The sequence below is a fragment of the Colias croceus genome, chromosome 14, assembly GCF_905220415.1.
Source record: "Colias croceus chromosome 14, ilColCroc2.1".
Classification (NCBI taxonomy): domain Eukaryota; kingdom Metazoa; phylum Arthropoda; class Insecta; order Lepidoptera; family Pieridae; genus Colias; species Colias croceus.
Window position 1 is genome coordinate 8,678,283 of NC_059550.1, and position 27,619 is coordinate 8,705,901.

General features: G+C 34.5%; 2 protein-coding genes across 2 annotated transcripts in view; one reads left to right on the forward strand and one right to left on the reverse strand.

The window, feature by feature from the left end:
- LOC123697499 (disheveled-associated activator of morphogenesis 1) overlaps positions 1 to 27,060 on the reverse strand; it is a 101,619-nt gene extending 74,559 nt beyond the window's left edge. The window contains exon 1 of the mRNA XM_045644038.1: positions 26,866 to 27,060. The gene's annotated coding sequence lies outside the window, so the exon portion shown is untranslated. The remainder of the gene's footprint in view (positions 1 to 26,865) is intronic.
- On the forward strand, positions 12,174 to 12,818 carry LOC123697593. Its single transcript, XM_045644135.1, has one exon. It carries the CDS (start codon positions 12,174 to 12,176, stop codon positions 12,816 to 12,818), a length of 645 nt encoding a protein of 214 aa, XP_045500091.1.
- Positions 27,061 to 27,619: the final 559 nt, after the last annotated feature.

Here is a 27,619-nt window from a genome sequence, read left to right on the forward strand (position 1 = left end):
ACTATAACGAAAAGTACAGTCAAACATGATAAACCAGATGTTTCTTTTTTTCCATTCTATCAACTTGATACGTTAAACATCTATTTCAAGCCAATAATTTATATACAAATATGTTCATACAAATAGTAAGGGTGTTTGTTGCTGCTATGAATAAATGTTTAAAAGCCCATAAACAAATGATTTAAAAAAGCATACTTACCATACCTTACCAGTTACCTTTTACATAACAACAGTATTAAAACGCCATACACAAACTTTTGAACATCACGTAACAGACCCGATAAGCGAGTCTTTATTGTATAACAATAAATTATATTACTCAGCGTTTCGATATGCATAATTGTTCATAAAAGATGCAATTCTTTCTGTTTTCGCTCAAACTTGTTATATGCGATACGAACAGGAAATCGCGATAATGAAGACGATACGGGCAGTGTCTTAGTGGTGTCATTTCTCTGTAGTGTGACAAGCAAGTACAATTTCAACAGACATTTTAATACTATTTTTTATACAGAAACCGGATCCCATAAGTATACATATTTCCTTCCCTAGTTAATTAACTTCAAAATTTGGTTTTTATGATACGCCTGATCATATCTAAGGTCTCATTTCAACCGCATTTGGTATGCAAAATGTTTTAAATAATTCAAATTCAAATTATCTGAATATTTTTGTCTGTCTTTGTACCGAATACCATCAAAATCGGTTCAGTTCTTGACTTGAAGGTAAAACGGACGAAAACGACGGGATTATTTTCTGATTTATTTGTAGTACTTTAACACGTATCTTATTTATTTAAATATAAACAAACACGGATATACAGATAGGAAGGAAATCAACACATCATACATAAAAATAATTACCACTGGCTCATGTATAAGAAAACGCAATAAATAATTGTACATGGCTTATAAATAGTTACTTCTTTAACTAATAAATAAGTGGAGAAAGTAATAAATAATAGTGTAATGTAATAAATTCGATTTCGAATGATTCTTCATATAATAATTCATTACTGGTGTTTACTATTTCCATAACCTTTTAAATGTACTAATACAATGTTATAAACGCTTTATTGAATTTACCAAAATACCTACTTATAAATACTTCTTAAAAATATATTAATAGCATGTATAATGGATGAACTACAAAACTATCTACTACTATTTTAATTTATACTGGACTGAGCGATACCCATACTAAATATTGAGGTAAAGGCTATTTTGTCTGGATATATAACTTACACTTGACTCCAGGGGCGTAGCTACCGCCGTATCTGCCGTATCAATTATACGGGGCCCCCGCGCCAAGGGGGCCCCCAACGTGCGCTTTTGTGAGAAATCTACATCCTTCCTAAGGGCCCCCAAACAAATTTTTATACGGGGCCCCGCCAAGGTACGCTACGCTTCTGCTTGACTCACTTAAGTTTTTCGACTGTTGTAGTGCCAATTGTTACGTACATGCTTGGCTCAAGCTGTATTTGAAACTATCCAATTGGAGTGAATAAGCAATAAACTTTATATTAAAACAAACCGCATTTTGTCTGAGTAAGCACTTTATCTACAGTAAAATTTTACTGCAATAGTATATTACAATAACATTAAAAAACACAAAGATCTCGCAAACGATCAGAAACTCCACATATAAAAATTTTATTCATCTGTAGTATAAAGAACACAAACATATTCACGGTGCCTGCAATTCTTCTGACACATTTCGGTTTACAATTTCGATTACAAGTTTTATTAATTTTAGAAGCTCTTGGCTATTCATTATTAAGTTTTTTATAGACTTTGTATTTTTAATTAGTTCCATAATAACGAAAAAAAAGTCTTCAAAGATCAATAATGATCAAAACAACGCGAAGCATGTAATAACTCAGCCCCCGGAATCACAGACACAATGGAAAATCTATTGTGTCGTGGCCCGATGTCGGGGCTCAATGGGTTAAAAACACGCCTGTCAAAGAAACTTAAAATCAAACCGAGAGTTCCTCTCAAACATGGCCACCATACTTTTTATTGGCAATCGAAGATGAAACAAAATTAAGTAATACCCGAATACATTAAAAGCCTCTCCTTTTGTATAAAAACTGCATAATGCTTTCACTTTATATCACCATAGCATAATGAATATATCAACATACTTAATTACCGTACTTTATGTATAAAATATCTTTGTTTACTCCACTTTTGTTACTTTCTTGTGCGTATAAAAACTTGATGCTAAAATTTATTATACCATGTATAGAAAACGATGACTTTGATAACAATTTTATGTTAAAGCCAGTTACAACAGAGATAAAATAAATTAGTAAACATATACCTATATAAATATATATGAATATAACTTCTTTTTATGTTTCTTATAGTATACAATTCGTGAAATGTTTAAAGTTAGGGTATCCACTTATAATTTTTATAGTTTCTCTACAATATTAATAAAAAATGGCTACTTGTATAAATACTTTTACCAATATCAATTTAAATAAACTCTACTTATAATTTTTACACAATCTAATCATTTACTCAATTTCTTCTTAATTGCCTTAAACATAAAAAGATGACATAGGTATTTATTACGATCGTTGTAAAAGCCTCAGTATCTGCGGAAACTTTCTTAACTTTTATGCCAAAGCTATTTGGCACAAGATTCAATACAATTAATGTCTTCATTTATTCCCAACGCATCTTCATCGTACATTTTTTAAATACAGATAATACATAAATGACACGAGAACATATTGCCAAGTCGAAAATTAATATTTTAATTACCACAATTTATTTAATCAACATAAATTGAATCGTAAGCCATTAAAAATGTGAATCACTTACATCGATGCTTATAATATGTACAATCTTGAACAACAATTAAGAAGTACACCAATTATTTAGTCATAAACCTAGAATTAATGCAAGTAGGCCAATTTCTATTACTACTGATCCGTGTAATTAGAAAGCCTGTTTTTAATTAGCAGTGCTGAAAAGCAATAAACGCGTTTTACACATGTAGGCACATAAATTAAGACAAGTCTTAGATAATCATGATCAGACCAGCCTTATCATATTAAAACGCTAACAAATTACTCACGCAAATACATAATTATGGGAACTTCCGTTGAAGATTATTTTTCTCTACCTTCTTACCATGGTAGAAGATACTCTGGTAGACTACTAAGTAAGCTTTCAAAATATTACAGACCTTATCCTTACCTTATCATTCAAATCCGTTCAATCATTCTTAAGAAGTGGTGCAAACAAAAGGACTTTCTTTTATACAATTTAATTTAACACTTCCCGAATAAAATTTCCAATAGACTTCTAAACGCTGCCTCATCGCCTACTTCCCAATAAGATCATTCCCACGCATGTGTACTATCTTTCACTGTTCTTGAACAGAACATCACCACAATCTAGCCCTTCTGTAAAGCTCCTTCACGTACCACAAGACCCAAACAGATTACGTTAGTGGCCAATACTCAAACAATTGTCTGCTAAGTGCAGTCCCGTGTTTAGCATGTGAAAGTATTTACACACGTTGTTCTTCCTTGACATTTGGTTCCGACCTCGTGAATTATGGCTTAGCATTCTTTGGAAATTGAGAGCACTAGATGTGCAAGTGATATATATGGTGTGGACACGATCTGTGATGAGTGTTTTAAGAATCCTGGGTAAAAGGTTAGATCTATTAATACATTGTGTACAAAGACACTGGATTAAAAAGGCTATATTACTACTGAATAGTGTGGCTTTCTATCACATAAATAATTTGAAATATGATCGAAAAAGTAGGTACTGTAGAAAATTACCCTCTACAAACAGAAAGACGAAAACTTAACTCTTTGTAATATTGGCATAGATTAATTCCACTTCAGAAGGAATACTAAGCCCATATCTATCAATAAAACAATGTCTCGTCTAAGGAATTCGATTGACAGAACACTCCAACTTTATCAAGGAAACTTCAATCTCCGTTAACAACAAATACCCGTACAATCTTGGGCTATAAATCTCTACTAATTTTGTACTAGCGAATGTGGCGAAATTACGTAGTATTTTTAGTTAACACGCCTAACCGACTAACCGATTTAATTGCCTGTATATTATGTCTCTTCTAAAATCAATGAAAGAGCTACAGCATAACAGACTTTCGGATCGGAAATGAAAATTTTAAGGAATAGAAACATGTAAATATTATTGGCGCTATGCAAACAATAAATTGACTTGAAAAGTATGAAATAGGGTCTAGTTATCACCATATTTGTTAAGCAAGAATAAATATGAATTAATGCCCATTCTTCATATTATAAGGCACCCAAATTTATATCACTTGACAAATATTATGATCTCTGTTATGCAGTTGCCCATTACAAATACTGTACAAACATAATGATATTTGAGCAGTATTTGATATTTGTAACTGTAACATTACATCATTTACCTTCCCCATGTATCGAGCATTATCTCAAGTGTAATCATATCTGTTATGCTAATCCACGAGTTGCATAATAAGCTATAGGAATGCAAGCTGTTTCGGTGTGCGCCAAACATTATGTTTCAAACACCATTAGCAATTATGATTAGACGAAATTAACGGTTGCAAATTCAACTGACTGGTTTGAAGGTAAAAATTATGATTGCCTTTCATGGTTGCAATTGTAATTGTAAGTAGTTTTGGATAAGAATTAACGATGAATAGAATGTAGATACTTATGAATTAACGCGGAAACATAAACATGCTTATTGACCTGCTAGACTAATAAGGCTATGAATTTTTTTATACAGATGTAACAATTAAATCAGTCAAAATACATGTAGGTACCTATGAAGATCTGTATTCTTAGGAACCATGTCATCGATTGTAGTGGCAAAAAATGCATTGCAATGCAATACATTGAGTAGATAGTTCTCAATTCAATAATCCGTGATAGAAAAAAAACACAACAACATGACTTACAATTTACTAAGTTCATATCTACTATGTAGTGTTGTAATGATTTTTAATATTGCTTATCATTGATCACAGGTGTCATATAAAACCTATAATAAACATTTGTCACAATTATTAAGGCATTTATTCATGAATGCTTGTCAAATAACAAAGCACACGGAAGAGTCGTGACGTCTAAAAACTTACTTTACATTTTGACGTGATCAAGTTTTTTGCACCACTATATCGGCTACAGATTCCAAAGCATTTATATCGGAATTTCGCATATTTAGCACAATATTTTTTAATGATTTTTTGCGTGACAAATGCAAGCGTATAATGTGGAACGGATTTATAGAACTTCCTAGATAAAATATGAACTATAATAAATATTCAATATTTTTTTCGCAAACACGAAGTTCTTTTTTTTTCGCGCAATTACCGGAATAGTCCAGATCTTCATATTATTATGTGTAATGTGTATGTCAGACTCACATATCATACACAATCATAAAGTTACCATTTTGAATTTTAATTCAATAATTTTACACATTGTTAGAGATTATATTCACAGGTATGTACTGAATGACATGTATCGAAATCTAGTTCCTTCTCGTCGATATATTTACTATCCTTCTGTATAATATTAGCAGCACCGTCTTATACTTCATTAATATTTAATACATTAACAAAACTTTTAATAACCGTCTAGACGGGGCGACGACATGTCTACAGAGCGCTCGTTAAATCGCATCACGTATGTAGGTGACGGGGACACGTGAAAGTGAGCTCAAATTAGGTGCTACACTTTAAGGATTGCTTTCTTTTTAACCGACTTCAAAAAAAAGGAGGAGGTTATCAATTCGGCCGGTATGTTTTTTTTTTTTTTTTTTTTTTTTTTTATGTATGTACACCGATTACTCCGAGGTTTCTGAACCGATTTACGTGATTCTTTTTTTGTTCGATGCGGGATGGTGTCGAATTGGTCCCATAAAAATTTTATTCGGATAGGCCCAGTAGTTTTTATTTTATGAGCATTTTTGTCTGTAGGTATTTGTGAATTTTGCAAGTGCAAGTTTGAAGTCGGTTGTTTTTAACGTAGTTATTACTTGTCTTTATTTTGGTGCAAAATATGCTGTTTTGTGACACGTGTCGCGGCGATCGGTAACGAAGTCATTATCGAGATATCGATTATACCTGATACCTGCAGTGAGATAAGTAAAAACTGAAACGTGAATACGGAAAATTTGACAGGAATATTCGCACACTAAATACGAGCCGTGTACACTAAACTCAAAAGAGAGATATTTTAATTAATAGAATTAGCTGATTTCAATCCTTGGTTAAATCTTTTTTCATTTAAAATCACGGCATTTTTATATTAATATGTAGGTAGGTACTTGTTCTCTCTGAATAACCATGGATAAACTAACTTATAAGGTTGATATTACAGCTAAATGTAAACAGGGTAACATATAACAACAAAAATTCTTAGTACGAGTATAGGTATAATGTTTCCCATGCAACCACCACTATCATTAAGACAGATTTTGAAACTCGCTCATCTAGCGCTAATATTTTACAAACAGGGCAATAATTATATATCGATTTGTATTGATAAATGAATCGCTAACAGCATGTGGGCGACCATAAATTAGAAGGTGTGGTTTGCGAACGTTCCCACCATGTAAATGTCGACCCACTGGCGAATTATTTAATAACTTGCTTCGTTAATCTAGTTTAAATTAATGACTTTATACCACTGTATTGATTGTTGAACTAATTCATGTTTCCAACCAGCTAACTTCCATTCATAATTAACAATATATTTTCAAAAGATCTTCGCTTGAAGTCTGTACTGAAGAAGTTACAGTTTGAGTGGTTAGATCGTTCTAAGTACACAGAACGAATTGACTTTGTTCTCTAGTGCAGACTAAGGAACGGATAAGTTCTATAGATCCCAGTCATGTAAGGTTAAATGGAAGTATCTCTTTGACACTCTCCCTGTGGACTGAAATGGACTGAATGAACGGAAGTGGACTGTTATTTTATTAAGCGCACATTAATAAATATGTTTTCCATATAGATTCACAATTACCGTTCCACACACTTTATCTATAGCTTCCTAAAACCTAACCAAAACAAAAGACACCCCACTGCACAACAAACTAATCCCTGTTCCGTGTCACCTCGAATTACGTTATAAATGACCACAAAACTAACCTAAGTCAACGGAGGGAAGCCGGACAATGCGTCATTAATCTTTGTCCAACTAATCTTTATGCCGTCTTACAAATACCGCTATACATTCATAGCTATAGATATATATATGTTAGCAGTAACATAGCAATGTAATATAGGAGGAATACAGATACGTATAGGTACTGTATCCCTTTTTTTACGTTGGGAAATGCCTTTACGCGTCCCCCTCGCCAGTTTTACTGTCCAAGGGGGTATGTGGGACTCGCACGAAGCCATACCCACTAAAACCCAACGGTTGCCGTCTATCGTCTTGAACGGCGGGGGTTAACAGCCAGGCCTTGTACCCCCGCCGTCTGTGGCGACTGCCGCTTCTTGGCGGCCCTTCGAGGTCCGGGAGTGGCAATGGGCGACGATATTAAATAATATCGTCGTTCCATTTCCGGACCTAGCCACCTTATGCCGCGGGGGGGCTCCGGTTTCCTTGCCGCGAGCATAGGTACTGTATCCCTACCCATACAACTTGTATAAAGACTTATATACCTTCACCTCGAACTAGTGAAATAGGAGCTCTTTATATAGCCGTGTTATGATAATGGATGCATTACGGTTGAGCTATTTCAATTTAATCTTTGTGTGAAATGCACTTTATTTCTGTTCAATTGAATACTTCTGATACCCTAGTAACTTTATAGTAAATCAAAGTTTTGTCATCAGCAATGTTTTTACCTACTGGGCATTCTAATCATGTATTTGATCGAATTATTGTAATTAGTTTAAGATTACGTACATAGTCTACATACACCTCTTAATATAGCAAAAGAATACGTGACATAGTCATCATCACTATGTCCTATACCCTAAAGTATTAGGATATATACATGGTAGTATTCATATGATGATATGTCACACTACACGCTAAAGACAAGTACACACAAGGGTGCCAGTCTAGACGTTTCTAAGGGCGTTCACTTCATTGGCTATTCAATTTCCTTTACTTAGCTTGTGATTTTCTTTCGTCTGTCGCTCTTATTGTCGGGAAATTGCGCGCAATCTTGCATCGGAATGTTGAGTTTTTTGCGAAATTTGTGGTGGATAACCATACATTCCATAAAGTATATTGAACTTAGCTGTCGGCTATTGAGTGATATTTACGTAATTAATAGTATTTCGTGCTTAATATATATACAAAACGTGATTTATATTACAAAACATTACAACAGAATTTTTATAAACGATTTATAAAAATTCAGACAAGCTCCACGTTCTTCGACCGTCTTCTGTATTAAGTATGCCTGAATCTTAATTAGTTTTTTTTTATTTCTATGTGTATACACATTTCCACAGCATGTACACACGATTCGCTTATTAATGCAGCTTCATTCATTTAGCAATAACCAAGTTTAACACGAGACATTAATACCTTTTCTATTAAAAAGATCTGCAAAACGTACACAAGACACCGTAGTATAGTACCATATACCATGCAAATAGCTGACCTTGATACAGTTTAAATGTCCGTCGCACCTTTGTTTTCCATTGAAGCACGTAACAATGCTGATCGATTGTTAGAACCGATTTGCGTTTCTCCGAACCTTTTTTGTATCGGGTTATTTTTCATGAAATAACGAAGATTAATGCATGTACATAATATTCATATTTTTAGTATCTTTACAGTTTCTCTTTGTACCCACTTATTTTACGTTTTTTAACCGACTTCAAAAAAAAGGAGGAGGTTATCAATTCGGCCGGTATTTTTTTTTTTATGTATGTACACCGATTACTCCGAGGTTTCTGAACCGATTTACGTGATTCTTGTTTTGTTCGATGCAGGATGGTGTCGAATTGGTCACATAAAAAATTTTATTTGGATAGGCCCAGTAGTTTTTATTTTATGAGCATTTTTGTCTGTAGGTATTTGTAAATTTTGCAAGTGCAAGTTTGAAGTCGGTTGTTTTTAACGCAGTTATTGCTGAATTATAAACGAATTAATTGTGGAAGATACTCAAATGTAGGTTATTTTTTATTTATTATTGTGTAAAGTTACCCGAAAATTAAATAATCATAAAATTCTTCAATCCACCTTACATTAGGTATTTAATCACTCAGTCACAATAAAAAGAAACCTAACTCACTCCAACTCACACAACTCAAGTACATATTCACTTGAGATAAACCACGCTAACACCAATAAACCTACTTAGAGCTAACACTTTAGGATTACAGAGAAAGCATTCATAAGCACTGGGATCGTACACTTTCTCGCTAATTGTAACCTTCGTGATAGTTCATGATTAGTTCAAGTATTGTAATTATTGTTGTATGAAATATGAAAGGTATTGAACATCATTGTTCATGTGATAGACTTAGAGACCTTGATAAATCTGGATGGAACTAGCTTTGTGCACGCGGCGTGGCTCGCATGCTTTTCAAATTATAGCACGACAGCTGTTAATTTAAAACATTATAAAATATTGTACACTCTCTGTTTCATCCCCCTAAAGTTTATTTGGATTACAAAATCTACCCTATGGTCTTATCTCTGAACGTTTTTCGCTAAAATCGTCGTTCTGACGTGAAAACAGAACATAGAACATTTATAATATTCACGTACGTAATACGAAATGATAAAATTATCCAGGATAAAGAATACGTAACAGAACTATATTGAGTTGATTCTTCTCTCATTGATCCTTCTATGAGTTATGACTGTTTGATTTGATCACCTAAACGTTTCCCTGCACCGAAAGGAACTTAACATTATCCTATCGTTCACACATTCAAGGAAAAGTTTACACAAACAAAGTTCACATATCACACGGACAACCAAAAAAACCATGGAGAAAGGAGAGCATCGCGTGTGTCCACAGCATAACAATCGACTCCACATCCTCATACCAACCACTAGTGATGTCATGCGCTTATCGATCTTTGTAACGATACGCGCAAAGATCGACGTCGATATGTCGATAAACTTTCATACAGTTTTAGTTCAGTGAAAGTGAGCGTGCTTTAACTATAGGAATGCAATGTAATCGTTTTTTAATGATCGATGTGTTATTTAAAGAAGTATATTATGCAATTGCAGGAAAGTTTTATTCGAAACGTGCTTTATGTGTTCTTAGATAATGTGTTGTTGTTTTTTTGTTTTGTTTAATACGATAGGAAGTAATCAGCGATAAATTGATTAAGTACTAACGACGGCATGCATTTATGTTTCTTTATTTTACTTATAGAATCAATAATATGATTTTTATCGTAAAACCGTTGAGAGTAAAAAGACTAAATGCTTTCAGAAGCTCTAGAAATGAACTACATAAAATATGAAGAGAATATTTTCACTTTTTGACTTTTTATGGAAGATTAATTTAAATATTTTTTTAAGGTTTGTGTGTATTATTCGTTTCTAACAGTAAGGTCCATTAGGTACATTTTGCTTGATGATTATCAACAAAGACTGTCCTATTAATTTCATTATACCGACTTTAGTATACATATTATATTCTATCGACATAAGGACATCAGTACATAGAATTCAAGATTCGAACCCGACCCGAAGGCCACCAGCGACGTGCGCATGCGAATAGAGGTCACGAGGCGGATGTATCGATATTTCATATCGACTATCGATATCTTTTGAACAACATTATGAGGATGAGTATCCTGACGTGTGAAAATATCGCTAATAATATTCATGAGTGTTTTTTTGTTAAAATATATATGTAAGTAGGTGTTTTTTTATTAAATTGCAATATCGTGCAGTTTATTTTTGCGTTATTAATAAATCTACGAAGAAGCCCAGTAAGTAATAAACTCCTTATTTAATTAAATTACTAATTTGAATAAAACTGCTGCTTTTCACCTTCACTTGTCGTAATAGTATTTATTTTCGGATCTATTTTTATATTCATAGAAAAGCATATCATTATTACAGTGAAACCAGGTGTTTTTTTTTTTTTTTTTTGGTAAGGTGTTTCTCAATGTTAGCCAGAAGGACTATTACATTTTAACGCGGACGCGGGGGTGAACTGAAGGTTCACCCTGGTAGCGACATGCGCAAGGGCGTCCCCCCTTGACGGGGACCACGAACTTCAGCTTGAGCTGTCGCTTGAGTGGAGGAGGCCAGAAGGGCCCTAATCGGACGGGGAAACCAGGTGTGAAAATCATCGATTTAACCTTGATTACTAACACCTATTCACATCAAATAAATTTTATGATTTTTATATACCACCATAAATTCTCAGGCAATGATATTTATTTAAATTGTCCCTGATTTTTTTGGTGTCGTGTAACTGTTAGTGGAAGACACAGAAAAAACAATTCTTACTATCTTAGGACCCTGGGTTGCTCTAATTTGTAAAACGTTTTATGTGAAATAAATGATTTATTTATATTTATTTATTTAATGAGCTTTGAACGCGCAGTACAAAAAATATGACGTATCGTATTAATAATGTTTGTTTTAAATCTTATTAACAAGTTTTTAATACACACAACTTTACACATCCAAGCAATTTGAATACAATCAAAAGAAAAGGTGAAATTGTTAATTGAGGCATTAATTATTCTATTATAATTATTATATAATGGGTAATATTTGACTTCCGGTGACTGTCAAAGTAATACGTACAATTGTTGTGCTCCGCTATTTAAACCTCAATCATCTGTATAAGTTATCCATATTCAGTGAAAAGTGTAATTATTCATAAATAAACATCGAAACTGCACAAAAATCATCGGGAACTAAGAAAAGATAAGTTTTCAACAATTGAATTTACTAATTAATAATTCCATAATTCAAAGCATTTCGATAACCAACAGCTGTTATTGACAGATGTCACATATTTGACAAGTGTCAAATACATACTGCCAACATAAGGAAATATCGGGAGTTGCCATTCGAAAAAGATAAGGGAAAATATAAAAGTCGGGTGACACGATATTGACCATAGACTAAAACTAAATTTTTTAAAATGAATAATGAAGCACTTTTTGACAAACTTAAAACCGAAATGCAAAACCAAACTAAAGAAGTCTTAAATAAAATGGATGAAAAACTAGCACCTTTCACACGAGAAATTGAAGAATTACGATTAGAAAATAAAATTTTAAAAGAAAAAATAGCGAATTTGGAGAAAAACAGCAGATCAAACAACATTATTATTTATGGTCTTAAGGAAACAGAATCATCCCAAACAGATCTTTTGGAAAAAGTAACCCAGAAACTTACTACCCATCTGAACATTACGGTTGAACCTAAAGATGTAAATAAGATTTATAGAATCGGAAAAAAAGATACTGTTGGAGGGAAAACTAGACCAATACTCATGGCATGTGTTAATGGTTGGTTGAAAAATACAATTATGAAGAATAAGAAGAAACTTGGTGATGTTTACGTATCGGAAGATTTTCCTAAAGAGGTCTTGCAAAAAAGAAGAGAACTACACGAAAGGGTCAAAGAAGAACGAGATAAAGGGAATTATGCGACTATTAACTACGATAAACTTATTATTAAAGATTATTCTACACAGACAAACAACCGGAAAAGGGATCTATCCATATCACCAACTACCCCAATCCAGCCAGAGAAAAACGTACCGACAAAAAATAAGAAAAACGCATTCACACTAATGAGAGGCCGATCCAACTCTACAACATCTCTAACTGGAAAAGTAGAACACAAAGCATAGCAAATACCTATCAGCCACCGGAACAATATAACACAAACCACAATAGAAGAACTTAAAAATACTTTCCCCAAGCCGGTTGGTCACCGTGGGGACAACGACCAACACCCTCACCCCTCAAAAATGAAGCGCAACCATCTGTTAAAAATCTGCACCTACAACGTAAGATCCTTAGCATCACAAGAACGATTAATTGAACTGCTGCATGCACTGAAAAGCGTAGACTTCGATATTATAGGACTGAGTGAAGTAAGGAGAATGGGCTGCAAAATCGAAGAATTACAGGAATACATACTCTGCTATACAGGAGAAACAAAGGGACTATATGGCGTAGGATTTTTAATCAAAAAGCATTATAAAAATTGCATAGTAAATTATAGTGGAATATCTGAAAGAGTAGCGGTATTACAACTTAATCTAAACAAACAACTTCTTACACTTGTTCAAGCATACGCACCTACCGAAAAAGCGAGCGAGGAAGAACTTGATAGATTCTACAACGATCTTAGGACGGCCCAGGAAATTGAAGGCAAAACCGTATTCGTTATGGGAGATTTCAACGCCCAAATAGGACAACCATCTAGTCATGAAAATTTTGTAATGGGTAAATTTGGATATGGGAGACGGAATGCTAGAGGTGAAAGATTAATTCAATATGCTTGCGAACAAAAACTGTTTATAATGAACACATATTTTAAAAAGAGGCACAATAGGAGATGGACTTGGGTGTCGCCAGACCATAGAACGAGAAACGAAATTGATTTTATAATGTGTAATGAACCTAAAATTATAAATAATGTAGAAGTTCTGAATAAACTGTCCTATCCGTCAGACCATAGATTAGTACGAGCATCTCTTTCATTAAAAATACCGAAATTGAGCAGGAAAACTTTCAGATCGAAACATAAGTTACCTTCAACTGACCAAGAAAAAATGTTCTACATAAAGCTACTGAAACAAAATTTAGAAAATAATATAAATCTCAATCATGATACAAAAAACATACAATATTTCTACGACAAATTAGAAAACATAATCTCAACAAGCGTTATTAAAAAACCTACAACTAATAACAGAGACAATAAAACTCACATACTAAGCGAATCAACAATAAAACTACTAAACAGGCGAACAGAATTATTAAAAACTAAAAATAAAACAAAAGAAATTAAAGAGGAACTTAAAAAATTGTTTAAATTATCAAATAAAGAAATAGCAAGAGATTACAAAAACCATAGAAGCAAAATTATAGAGAAAAACTTAGACAAATACAGAAGCATCAAACGAGCTAACAAAGAACTTACTACACATAAAGACTGGATACTTAAACTAAACAAAAAGCAAGACACAACTAAAACACGTCAGGATATTATTAACTACGCAACTTCATTTTATAAAGAATTATATAAGAAACCAGAAATAATGATACAAACTACACAGAAAAAGTCCTTGAGTACGCAACATAAGGAAGATATTGTAAAAGAATTTGTTAGTGAGGACGAAGTATTAAAACATATCAAAAAACTAAAATCTGACAAAAGTCCAGGCCCAGATAATATTACCAATGAAGCTTTAAAGATAGGTGCACCAGTACTCACTCCATATCTCGCACAACTTTATAACTTAGTACTTCAAACCGAAAATGTACCTAAACAATGGTACTGCTCAGAGATAGTTTTGCTCTACAAAAAAGGTGATCCATTAGATATTGCTAATTATAGACCTATTAGCCTTCTATCTAGTATTTATAAACTTTTCACATCCATACTTTTGAGTCGGTTAACACCACTAATAGATTCCCAACAACCAATTGAACAAGCAGGCTTTCGTTCAGCCTTTTCAACTATAGATCATATCCACACGTTAGACCAAGTACTAGAGAAATATAAAGAGTTCAATCACCCGCTTTATGTAGCTTTTGTTGACTACTCAAAAGCATTCGACTCCATTACTCACTGTTCAATTTGGAAAGCGCTCGAATCATGCAAAATAAGTACCACATATATAAATATTCTAAATAACATCTACTCTCATAGTGTAAGCAGAATACGGTTAGAAAACAAAGGAGAAGAGATACAAATCGGACGAGGAGTTAGACAAGGCGACCCCTTATCGCCAAAGCTGTTCATCGCAGTATTGGAGGACGTCTTCCGGAGTATTGACTGGAAAAACAAAGGGCTGTGGATTTCAGGCCGATATCTTAGTCATCTAAGATTCGCAGATGACATAGTTCTATTTGCCAACTCAGCCAACGAACTAGAACAAATGTTACAACTGTTATCGAACTCCAGCCAGGAAGTAGGCCTACATATGAACCTTCAAAAAACTAAAATAATGACCAATTATTCTCGAACTAAATTAATACAAATATCCGGTAATAAAATCGAATATGTTAACAGCTACATATATCTAGGAAAGCTAGTATCATTTAACGAAAACTGTAATGAAGAAGAAGTTGATAGAATAATTAATGGGACATGGAAAAAATTTTGGGCTCAAAAAGAAATTTTAAAAGGAGACTACCACATAGGATTGAAGAGAATAGTGATGGATACTTGTATTTTACCTAGTTTGACATACGGGAGCCAGACATGGACATATACAAAGAAAATTAAAAACAAAATTACCACATGCCAACGTTCAATGGAACGAAGTATATTAAAAATAAAAAAAATACAGAAGATTAGAAGCAAAGACATAAGAAATAAAACTAAACTAACAGATGCTCTCCGCCAAGCTCTACATCTCAAATGGCAATGGGCGGGTCACATATCGAGATATACAGATAACAGATGGACATTACTGACAACTAAATGGGCAGGACCAACAGGAAAAAGGAAAAAAGGTAAACCAAGAAAGCGATGGGCTGATGATTTAATAGAAACGGTGGGCAAAAACTGGATGAAAATTTCACAGGATAGGATTACATGGAAGAGGAGAGAGGAGGCTTTTACCCAATAAGGGGTCCGTGGAAATAAGAAAAAATTAAACTAACATTAGATACTAAAATAAATTAAGTTAAACTAACAACTAACAAAACATTTGAAATGTAAATTTTGATTTATTACACGGAATAAATGAGCTTTATTATTATTATGTTTCTCATTTCCATAATACTCGGGTACCACCAGAAGGACGGTACCCGGATCTTTGGAAGGCTTACGTGGGGACACGGATCCAACACGCAGAGGCCCTTTGAGACTTTTAATGTGTTGTGGGACACCAGCCGCAGCCTGCCCATGATTGCACTATAGAGATACAGCCCTAGGCAGTCCGCGGCCGATGTAGGACTATTGCAGGGTATGGAAATTTAATAATTGGGCTATGGATTGGGATGCTAAATGGACTGGTACTGGGGACTATGGGAAACTATGGCACCTGCCTTTCTACTAAAAGAAAGTAAAAATATGTTGGCAGGTGGTGACTCGCCCTCTCACTGTATGGGCCCCCGAAATAAGTCGCTGCAATAGTGCGACAAGGGGGCAACATATTGTGAGCAGCTAAGGGTGGAGAGGCGTCCCTGGACTTTAAACTCCGATCACGCGCTCCCTGAGGGTCCAGCATCACGTGCCCACTCGCCACTTACGATTCGCATCCACCCTTCGAGCTAAAAGCTCTCGCGACTCCACTCTGGCCGGCCGGTTAAGGCAAGCCAGAGGTGGGGGTCCTGTCCTCGTCAGGCTTCACTCCGACCGGCCGGTGAAGGCAAGCCGGAGATGAAGACAGGGGCCTCCCCCGGGAGCACTCGGTTCCCGCGGGGTCGCTACTCCCCGACACCCCGCCACAAGGTGTCCTGCGGGTTGACTGATTGCACGGGTGGAATATCTATTGTCACGTAGACAACAGATATTCCAACCGTGGGCGATGGGGTCGTCACATCCCTACGCCCTTATTATTATTATTATGTGTATCTCATCCATAATACTCGGGTACCATCATAAGGAAGGTACCCGGTCTTTTGGAAGGCTTACGTGGGGACACGGATCCAACACGCAGAGGCCCTTTAGAGAACTTTACTGTGTTGTGGGACACCAGCCGCAGCCTGCCCATGACTGCACTATAGAGATACAGTCCTAGGCAGTCCGCGGCCGATGTAGGACTATTTCGAGATATGGAAAACAAAATAAACTGGGCTATGGAGTGGGATGTTAAATGGGCCGGTATTTAGGTACTATTGGAAACTATAGCACCTGCCTTTCTACTAAAAGAAAGTAAAAATATGTTGGCAGGTGGTGACTCGCCCTCTCACTGTATGGGCCCCCGAAATAAGTCGCTGCAACAGTGCGACAAGGGGGCAACATATTGTGAGCAGCTAAGGGTGGAGAGGCGTCCCTGGACTTTAAACGACGATCACGCGCTCCCTGAGGGTCCAGCATCACGTGCCCACTCGCCACTTACGCTTCGCATCCACCCTTCGAGCTAAAAGCTCTCGCGACTCCACTCTGGCCGGCCGGTTAAGGCAAGCCAGAGGTGGGGGTCCTGTCCTCGTCAGGCTTCACTCCGACCGGCCGGTGAAGGCAAGCCGGAGATGAAGACAGGGGCCTCCCCCGGGAGCACTCGGTTCCCGCGGGGTCGCTACTCCCCGACACCCCGCCACAAGGTGTCCTGCGGGTTGACTGATTGCACGGGTGGAATATCTGTTGTCACGTAGACAACAGATATTCCAACCGTGGGCGATGGGGTCGTCACATCCCTACGCCCTTATTATTATTATTATTATAATGGGTAACTTGCACCGTCTATTGTTTAATTAAACGTAACAAAGAAATTTGTACAATTTTAATATAAAAACGACAGTCTTACGTCATTTTATTATGTGAATAGAAAGTAAGTTTGGATGCAGGAAATATTTAACTAAAATATGTTTTTTCCTTCAAAAACCTTCTAATAACATTTACAGCTGATTACATTTTGTCGTAAGATCAATTATTTACATAGAACTATAAATAGCATAGATATGACATGATAAAAAGTGACGTCCCGTATTCGCTTGTGGGCCGTATGGGGCAGATGCATTTCACACTGTTGAATCATCTAATGAAAGCCAAAGCTCTTCGAAATAACTAAAGGTACTTCTAATGGAAATGGATGTTTTTAAAAAACCACAATCAAATCTATTCGATAATTGCAATACTACAGACAGATATACATTAATATTTGATCCATATAGACATTGGAAAATGAGGTCATCCGAAAGGAGGAACGAAAGCTTCTGAACCGATTGATAAAAAATAATATGAGATTTTATTGAATCGATCTCTATTACTGAATAATTAAATATATAACATTCTATGGGGTTAAAAATCATATGCGGAAAATATCAATAATAGTTAACTAGAAATAGTAACATGTGGTTTATTTTAAATTATATAACGACTAATATTATAAGATCGTTTTTACGAAACAGCTTAAAAATAATTTATAAATAAACTAGCTTTCCACCCGCGGCTTCGCCCGCGTTTTCAAAGAAAAACCCGCCTGGTTCCCGTTCCCGTGGGATTTCCGGGATGAAACCTATCCTATGTGTTAATCCAAGTTACCCTTTATATGTGTGCTAAATTTCATTCAAACCCATTCAGTCGTTTTTACGTGAAAGAGTAACAAACATCCATACATCCATACAAACTTTCGCATTTATAATATTAGTAGGATAACAAAGGTGCCAGTCTTTTACTAACTAAACTTCTTTGGCATGATTCAAAGATATTGGCATGACATGGTGGTATTGCCATGACGCGACATTTTATTGAAATTTTACTCTGAACGCTCCTAAAGATATTTCACTTCATAATTAAAGAGAAAAAATACCAAATTAACAACAAAATCGCGATCCCGATATCGAGAGTTGTTACTCGTCGGTCGTCAGTCCGTTCGTTTCCGGCCTCTCGCTACACAAACACGAATCGACGTGAATCATGCGCAGCTGGCGGCGCTCGCAAGGCCGCGACCGGTGATGAGCGGAGCGGTTCAGTATACGCGCAAGCGATTAATTAAATGTAGAGTATAGAAAAATAAACTGACGAGGAGGTGTGTAATTTATAGATAATAATTTGAATAAATATGTAGAGTTAGCGCACTTGTATTCCAAAACATATGTTTGAAAATGGTATGAAGAATATTATGAAGAATTTATTTACAGTTTTTTGTAACAAGAGGTTTATGTTATGTGATTACCTGTTAAAAATATATATACACCGGCCGAATTGATAACCTCCTCCTTTTTTAAGTCAGATAAAAATTATTTGCAGCTAACAGATAGCTAACAGTTTACCTATCAAAATATCATCAGCCCAACATGGAATGACTTTAAAACTAGTATTAACATTTACACATTTAGAATTATAGTTTCAAGTAAACGCTTCTAGTATTCAATATTTATTTTCAATGAACTTAGACACAAATGATGCGTTCAATAGCTGCTTTAAATATAATTTAAAACTTTACTTAACTAAATAACTTACTGATTGATACATCATAGCTTATTTAGTTTAAAATAACATTCTCTACACACGGTTCTGAAATTAACATTCAATAATCATTGAATTATGTCATGTAATTAAGAAAATATTAGGTTAAAGTTTATTTGGCTATAGAACATTAGAGCCTAAAAAAATAGTATTATAATACATTATATAAAACACGCATAACATTTAATACAAGACACACTCACACACACTCAAACCACCATCTCCAAACACAACCAACCTAAAAATTCCACAAAAAATCTCTAATCGCTACATCGTCCGCTCCGTTCACCACTGTAACCTCACCCTTAACCTCTCACGTATAGCAATAGCACGCTAAACAAACAAAACGCACGCGCTCGCCGTCGTTAGATCGCTTTTAATCTCCCTTTTCGGATTGGACATGCGTTCATTAGGATAGTTCACACTGATGGGTGCGAGCGTTGGTTAGTTTTCTATTTTTTTATTTTTATCTAATATTCTGTAATTTAATAGCGAATTTATGTATATTGTTATTTTTTTTAACACATACATTAGTATCTTTATTAAACAGATTATAGTTCTAGTTAAACCATATAATAATTATTCACATACCAATTCTAAACACCAAAAATTACATACAAATTTTTAAAGAATAGAAAAAACTCGGGCCGAAGGCGGGCTTCGAACCCGCGTCAAATTCACCAACGGGCGGCTCTACATATTCATAAATAGAAAAATTGCATTTATAATTAGGTAGGTATGAGATCATTTTCCAACATTCCTTATAGATTACGTTAACTGGAACGAAGGTGGAGCTAATTCAACGGCCGATAACAAAATTCTGCAGCGAACAAATGGACAGGTGTAAATTTTACTAATGATATATTGACAGGCGCTTTTAATTATAATCACAAAGATTTTTAAATAAAAGTAAATAATATAATATGTGTTTACGTGTTAGTTTATTTATTTTACATTTTTCATGAATAAAATTGTCACGCCGTTCGTCAGGTCATTGACACGAAACATTGTAAGTGGATTATATCTCTCTCCATAGCTCAAGTTACATAAAACAAAGTATTATTAGCTCCGTATATAGAAGTCAATTGTTATGATAAAAAAGAACAACAAAGCTTGTAAGATAAAAAGATATGGAAGGGTTTAAGCACGATAATCCTTCACCTAATTTTACTGAGTAGGCACTTGTCTCTTGGCTGGTAGTCCCGATCATTTTTTTAATATTTTTAGTACCTTATATCCATTTTCTATTAAAAACCAGGTTTTGAAAAAAAATACAGTAACTAACACTACATGACGTCTAACATCTCTTTTATGGTGCCATTTGTTATGTAAAATGACGTTACCAGTAAGTTTAATGTTTTTTATTACCCTGATTAAGATGTTGTTATCACGATCACACGGGTGAGTATCACATTTAAATTAGTCACGTTAATAGTAACTATACATACTTACATAAACATCAGCATCCAGTAATAAGTAGATATCTATACTTAATAGTATAAAGCTGAAGAGTTTGTTTGATTGAACACGCTAATCTCGGGAACAACTGATCCGATTTGAAAAATTCGTTAGCCCATTTATCGAGGAAGTCTATAGCTATATAATATTATCATCACGCTATAGCTAAGACGAGCAGGAGTAGAGCCGCGCGGTTAAAACCGCGAAGCGCAGATGGTAACTAATAAAAGTATGTTTAAACATTGCCAAAAAACGTCATAACAGCATAATTAAATTGAAATGTCATAGTTAACAGCTTAACTAAAAACAAAACGCGCTAAAAATATGAAATATAAAACCATGCCGTCATCAGTTCTAAAGGCGCGGAAGTCAAAACGGATGTGAGTCTCAAATTGTATGCACACAGTCGTCGCATACATAATAGACCATCAAAAAATTAATTAACATACGCGTAGGAAGATGGTTCGACTTCTTTTTGATGCAAATATTATTAATATTAGTTAATTCTCGACTAATATTTATATGAATAGATGTTTGCAACTCCGCTCTTTTTGAAAACGGATAAATAGTAAATAGGGCTTATATCACTCAAGAATAAGATATAGCTTAGCTTATAGGATTTAGAAATCGATACATATTAAAAAAGCATGTTTCAAGAGTCAAGCGAAACATGTAAATTACAGTACCAACCATTTTACCCGTATCCAATAATAATAGATCGAATATCACAACAGTAGAAAAACTAACCACCTAATATCTCTAACTTTTCCGCATAACCTAGACGTAAAAGGGGCTCTATTAAGATTCCGACATACCCATTGTGCTGGTTATAGCCACAATTAAAGAATACTCGGGATTGTATTAACGCTAGGGTTTAGCAAATTCTCAAAACCATAAATAACAAACACATAATCATAAAGAACACAGAACCAAATTCTCCGAAAAACAGGACACCTATCTAAACCAAGCAATTTTTTCGAACTTATATATTTTATAACCTTTAAATTTTGATCAACATACTCAGAATCATACTAAAAGTCCAAATAATCAAAGGATTAATGCAGAAAATTTATGAGGTTTGCAAATCTATACTTTCATCCATGTTTATGCTATCTAGATAATAATATTTATATTATACCCCAATACGCTTGCCATCTGTCTATTTTTTTAACGTCCTCTTATGTGGGTCATCTTAGTATTTTATTAAGGAAAGAAGACCACTTGCTTTTTTAACTTTACAAAAAATAAGCATAGCTTTTATAAATCTATTAATTGCTGTTGCAGTGTGTGCATTTGCGTATAAATTTCATTAAAAAAGTATAATATTAATAATTGATAAACCAGTTTCATTTCAAAATCTTCACTCTACTGTCTACTGCTATATCAATGAATCACATAGTTTAACCAGAAATTGTCCAATATTCAAAACAGACAAGTATATTACTCATTAGACATCATGATGTAAAGAATAGTCTTGAAATATAGATACGTCCCAGATTTTATTTACACTCACAAATATTTTTATTACCTCCCCTAGTTGGTTATACTTTTCCGTGAATTGTACTACAAATAATGGTACATATCTCTTAATATGTACAAATACCAACCCTAGCTTAATTAAAAGCGACATTATCTAGTAAATGCCCTGATAAAAACTGACCACAACAATCCAACCAGTCACCGCAGTGGCAGAATACCAGATTTCTCCTGTCTTTTTGTCCTGGCGCTGACGTCAGACTTATATATTGTTAAGCGCTTCTCCTAATGCATACTGCGAATGATTGTCACGTAGACTGATGCAAACTTGCTAGGTGTAATTGAAACTAGCAAATGACTCAAGATCATTAGGAGCGACATCTTATAATAAGGCACCGTCAATGTAAAAATAGTGTAACATTTTTAGATAAAGGTAGAATTCTGCAAAAAAGATTCCCACGCACCTTAAAAATTCTACACTTCTTTCGAAATTGCATAATGAAGTTGTTACGTGACGCCTCATAAAACACCATTCCACGAGCATTTTAATGAACCACAAAGTTGACGTATAAAACCGCAAGTAATATAACCTTATGCCCTAAAGTATCGTGCTTAATTTAAATTCAATATAACAATACACTTCCTAGGTTTAACGCAATATGGGCATACTTACGCAGTTCTATATTTAGCTGGCTCAAACATTGGGAGGGAATTCGGTGGTTCAAAGACCTTGCGAACCGGCCGCGATGATAAAGTACGGAATTTAAATGAAAGCTTATGCGTACAACGACACGATGTTCAAGTTCCTCTGTTATGTGGGAAAAGTTGATCAGGACGAGCCATTTTCAATATCCAGGACATAATGCTTATATCCGTAGTATACAAACGGCTTAAAAGGGGGATTATGAACTTATGGAAAATGTATGCTAATAACTAACTATGTACTTACCAAGAAACTGTAAACGAGGTTTGCCTTCTTGTTAATTATTACAGTAAATGTTGTTAACTATGGCAGTTATTTCAGAGGGGAACTTTTGAGACGAAAAATTAAAAATCTGGGTATCAGTAAAGCCTCACAAAAGAAAAATCCAAATTTTTTCTTAAAGAATTGTTTCAGAAAGCGCATGATCAACAAGAGCTGTTCAACGTACTTACTAGAATCTTAATATTCCTGTAATACATAAACAGTGTTAATATACAGCCTTGATGAATCAAGATGAAATCTGCATTACATATATGTCACAAGGAAGCTGAACGCCTAAGGATTACTCAGAGGACATTAATAGTGTTGGAAGCTTGCCAAGAAAGACCCTTGCATAATCGTCACTGCACCACAATTATTGCCTTGTGAAATTGTCATAAAACTTTATATTATGTCATAAAACGGATATTAAAGTTCTTTATTGAACTTAACCAATATCATTCTTGGGATGTCTTCTTCGTTTTTAATTTCGAACGTTTCGAACACAATCGAGCTGAAAAAATATGCATTTACCTACTGGGAGCATTTTCGATAGATGTTGTGAAGGTTTTTAAATCTAAATTGATGATTACTGTATGTTGATAATAGTCAGATAAACTGGAAGAAATAGTTGCCTGATTTTGGAAATTCTTTCATCAGCACTTAGCTGTCATAAGTGATTGTTTTTTCTAAACCTATATGAATCAACAATATGCTATTATATAAATTTATACTTGATTGGGCTAAACTGTTCTAATTGATTGATATAAATGCGAAAATAGCCCGTCCGTTTTGTTCGTTGTACTGTTGGTGAAATTTGTAATTGTTAGCTGAAAAACTGACACGTTGATTATCACAACGCACGATACGTATCACTTTAATTTTATTTTATTACATGTCTATGTTATTTACACCTCAATACTGTTCAAAGCTAGCAGATTTTTAGTGCTATAGCAAAAAGCAAACCAATTATCATACACTTTTGATGAAGTTTATATCGAATTAACTGCAACCCACAGCTTTCCATATCATTTCCTAAGCTTTCCGCCCGCTACTGCACCCGTTTTGTCTAAAACCTAATAAATTATATATTAAAACCTTCCTGTTGAATCACTCTATCTATTTAAAAAAAACACATCAAAATCTGTTGCGTAGTTTTAAACATTTACAGGGATATAGAGACAAAGGGACAGAGAAAGCGACTTTGTTACTACGCAGTGAAGTTATGACCATATATTATGTACTTCAAACGACATCAAAAAAGTAATCAATAAAATGATAGGGTTTCAAGTTCGATCGCCAGCGATGCGCTCACTAATTATGGCTAGTAGCCCTTTTGTATTGGAAATTCGGCAACAATCCAGCCATGCGTGAAATTATAAATTGAATAATTGTAGTGATTAGACTAATTTCATTATTAATATGTTCCCCATGCTCTTCAATTACTTGTAATAAATGAACATGAGATGGGCAATGACTAATAGAGAATTTTTATTAAGGGGTCTGTCTTCGTTATAGCCTCGATAAATTTTCGTCTTATTCCGATAATGTCACATAAAAAACGTACCTACTCTTATTGTTATTTTTTTATTACTAAGCCTCAATCAGTATGATTGATTAGGTACGATGATCGATTCTAAGTAAAGATTTTAAAGGTTTCTAAGGATATCATTTGGTATTGTACTACGAGTAGGTATAGACGGTATAGTTAATTACTTAATTAGAGCTTATATCTGTGGATACAAGAGGAAAAGGTAAACAGGAAGTGGCATTGACATAATTATTGTATAATGCAATAATGCTTTTAATGTTGAATAATTCAAACAAACACATCATTACTGCTAAATCATGCAGAAAATATATTTTATTTATAATGCATTTTGTCGTAAATATAGGGCATTAACCTGACGGCATTTCGTGCCATTAATCGATGCATTATTTTCAGACAATATACTTTTTATTTCATGATTAACTACCTAATAAGATCTTAAGATACGAATTATGGCACTTACTATAGAAGTAGCTTCGAAGCCAAAAGTAATAGAAATATTTTAGGGAAATATTCCTGAAAAACGACGTCGTGATGGTGATCAAATGATCACTACCGTCTTCTATTATATATAAGTAAGTAGTTCGTCTTTTCTATTATATATAAATATATATAATAGAAAAGACGAACTAGAATGGCACGAAAAACATCTTACATCGACCCCACTTAGCAGTATATGAGCAGTAAGATGACTCGAAGCTAAGTGGCTGCTTATCCAAAACTAACCAATGTAGGTTATGATGAATAATCCTTATTACCTAGTCTCTTTACGGAATGTCACAATAGATAAACATACTCAGCTTACATGACTCTCACCTGAATCAGCTTTACTTGGTACCTATATAGGTATGACGGCATGTCTCAAATGATAATTTTGATACAATTAATACCGTTTCGTGAGATTTTATTTCAGATTGAGATGTTAAAAATACCTAGGTACTAATGTAATGACGATTCGAAAGTGCTACTAAAAGTAGTCTAATTGAATAAATAAATGTTTGAGTTTGAGTTTGATTGAACTTCTTGAATTTACGTTTTTTTTTTAATAAAATAGGTAGGTAAGTACCTACATTTTTTTTTTTAATAATTTACGTTAAAGAATCGAAATCGTAAGTACTTAAGTAACAGCAAAAGACGGAGGTTCTTATCCAGCATAACCATTATTTTACTGGAAATCCTTATAGGTATCTACCTACGAACTAGGTACTTGGTTACCTATGTAACGTTTGTGATATTTAATTAGGTATGTAGATTGTAGAGCCATAATATTATGTTTTGAATTTTGAAGTTTGGGAGCTACCTAGTTTGTTAAAACTAGACTGCTTTAAATCATTCATAATATACCTACCTACACGAAGCAAGAAGTCATCAACCACCATACCATGCGAGTTGCAACTCCAACTAAAAAGGCTTGATTATTCCTATAATAGGTAAATAAAACCTCAACAAATATCGGGATTACGCACTTTACATTACGTAGAGCGTTTCAGAAAGTGATTATCGAATAATCGCCAAACTTATAAATAACCAATCAGCTATGTCTTCGATTGAATGAACACGGAGGAAATGAATGAGTGAAATTATTGTTTTCGCGTGTGTGTACTTGTTAGCGATGGAGAATATTCCATGTTTACTTTTACTGTTCCTGCATTTGTAATTTCATTGCAATTTAACAACGTAAGTATGTAACTAATTAGTTTAATAAATTCAGTTTTATTGTATTTTGATTTTAATTAGAGCGAAACTATCGTGAATTGTTTCCTTAAACGATTAAGACGCTACTTGTGTAAAAATGTTTTGTTTCAATCAAATAATTATTCAAACATTCATATATATTTGCTCATGGTTATTCAAAGCAGATTAACAAAATTAATCTACTTGGAATATCGCTAACATAATGTTTACTATTTCGCAAAGCAATACCGCCCAATCTGTGCTCCGAAAGCTGCATAGAAATTGTCTGCAATGGATAACTCCCCATAAATCACTTTACGTGGGGTCCGAATATCTCTCATATTCGCGCTTTGGGATAAATCGAAACCGAGTTGCGTGCACAGCCAAAATATATTGCACCGTATTATCACATAATATATTTTATACAACATTCATAATAAACTGTAACAATAATGTTTTACATACCTTATGAAAACAACGGGCGTACGGGACGCCGGTATTCCAAATATTAAACACAAAATGAGCACTGCACTAAAATCGACACGGCACACACATAATGGTTAAATTTTTATTTATCGTTGCGATCAACAGCTGGTATTTTTTTGTGGGATGTCAAAAATGTCCTTGAGGGACGCGATACGCCATGCCGTTTTACGAACGGGCGCGTGGCGACTGCGCGCACAACCGCCCCTTGTGGAGCGCATGCGCTGTGCGTCACCCCTGTCTCACCCGCGCTCCCGGGCGCTTCCTTGTTCCTGAACGCACAGATTATACAATATAAGTACATCTATTTTTTTTTTCAAAAATTATGATTATTTCAATTTAGCTTTTCGCATGCGGTTTCAACAAGGGTTTCAATGACTCTATGCTCTTTATGAACTAACTTCAAGAAATTTAAAAAAATGTAAAAACAAAATTAAAAATGTATTGCAAATTGTTTATGATTAAAACTGTTCGATAACTTAATTAAGTTAACCATAGGTACTTATTAGACTGACAACCATCGCAAACAAATTAATTTATAATAAAAACAGCACAATTTATTGCCTTAACATTTTTATTTTTCCTAATGATTTTAGCCAAATAAATACCTACTTCCATAGAATCGTAATTCGTAACAGTCAAACAGCAGACTTCAGCTAATAATCCTCAACGTTTTTCATTTCGCTTAGTGCCAACAAATTTGAGAACAATACCCCGTATTTTGAAGGGACTTTTT

Excerpts from the sequence above, each read along its gene's own strand:
- LOC123697593 (XM_045644135.1), top strand. The coding sequence starts at position 12,174 with ATGGATGAAAAACTAGCACCTTTCACACGAGAAATTGAAGAATTACGA.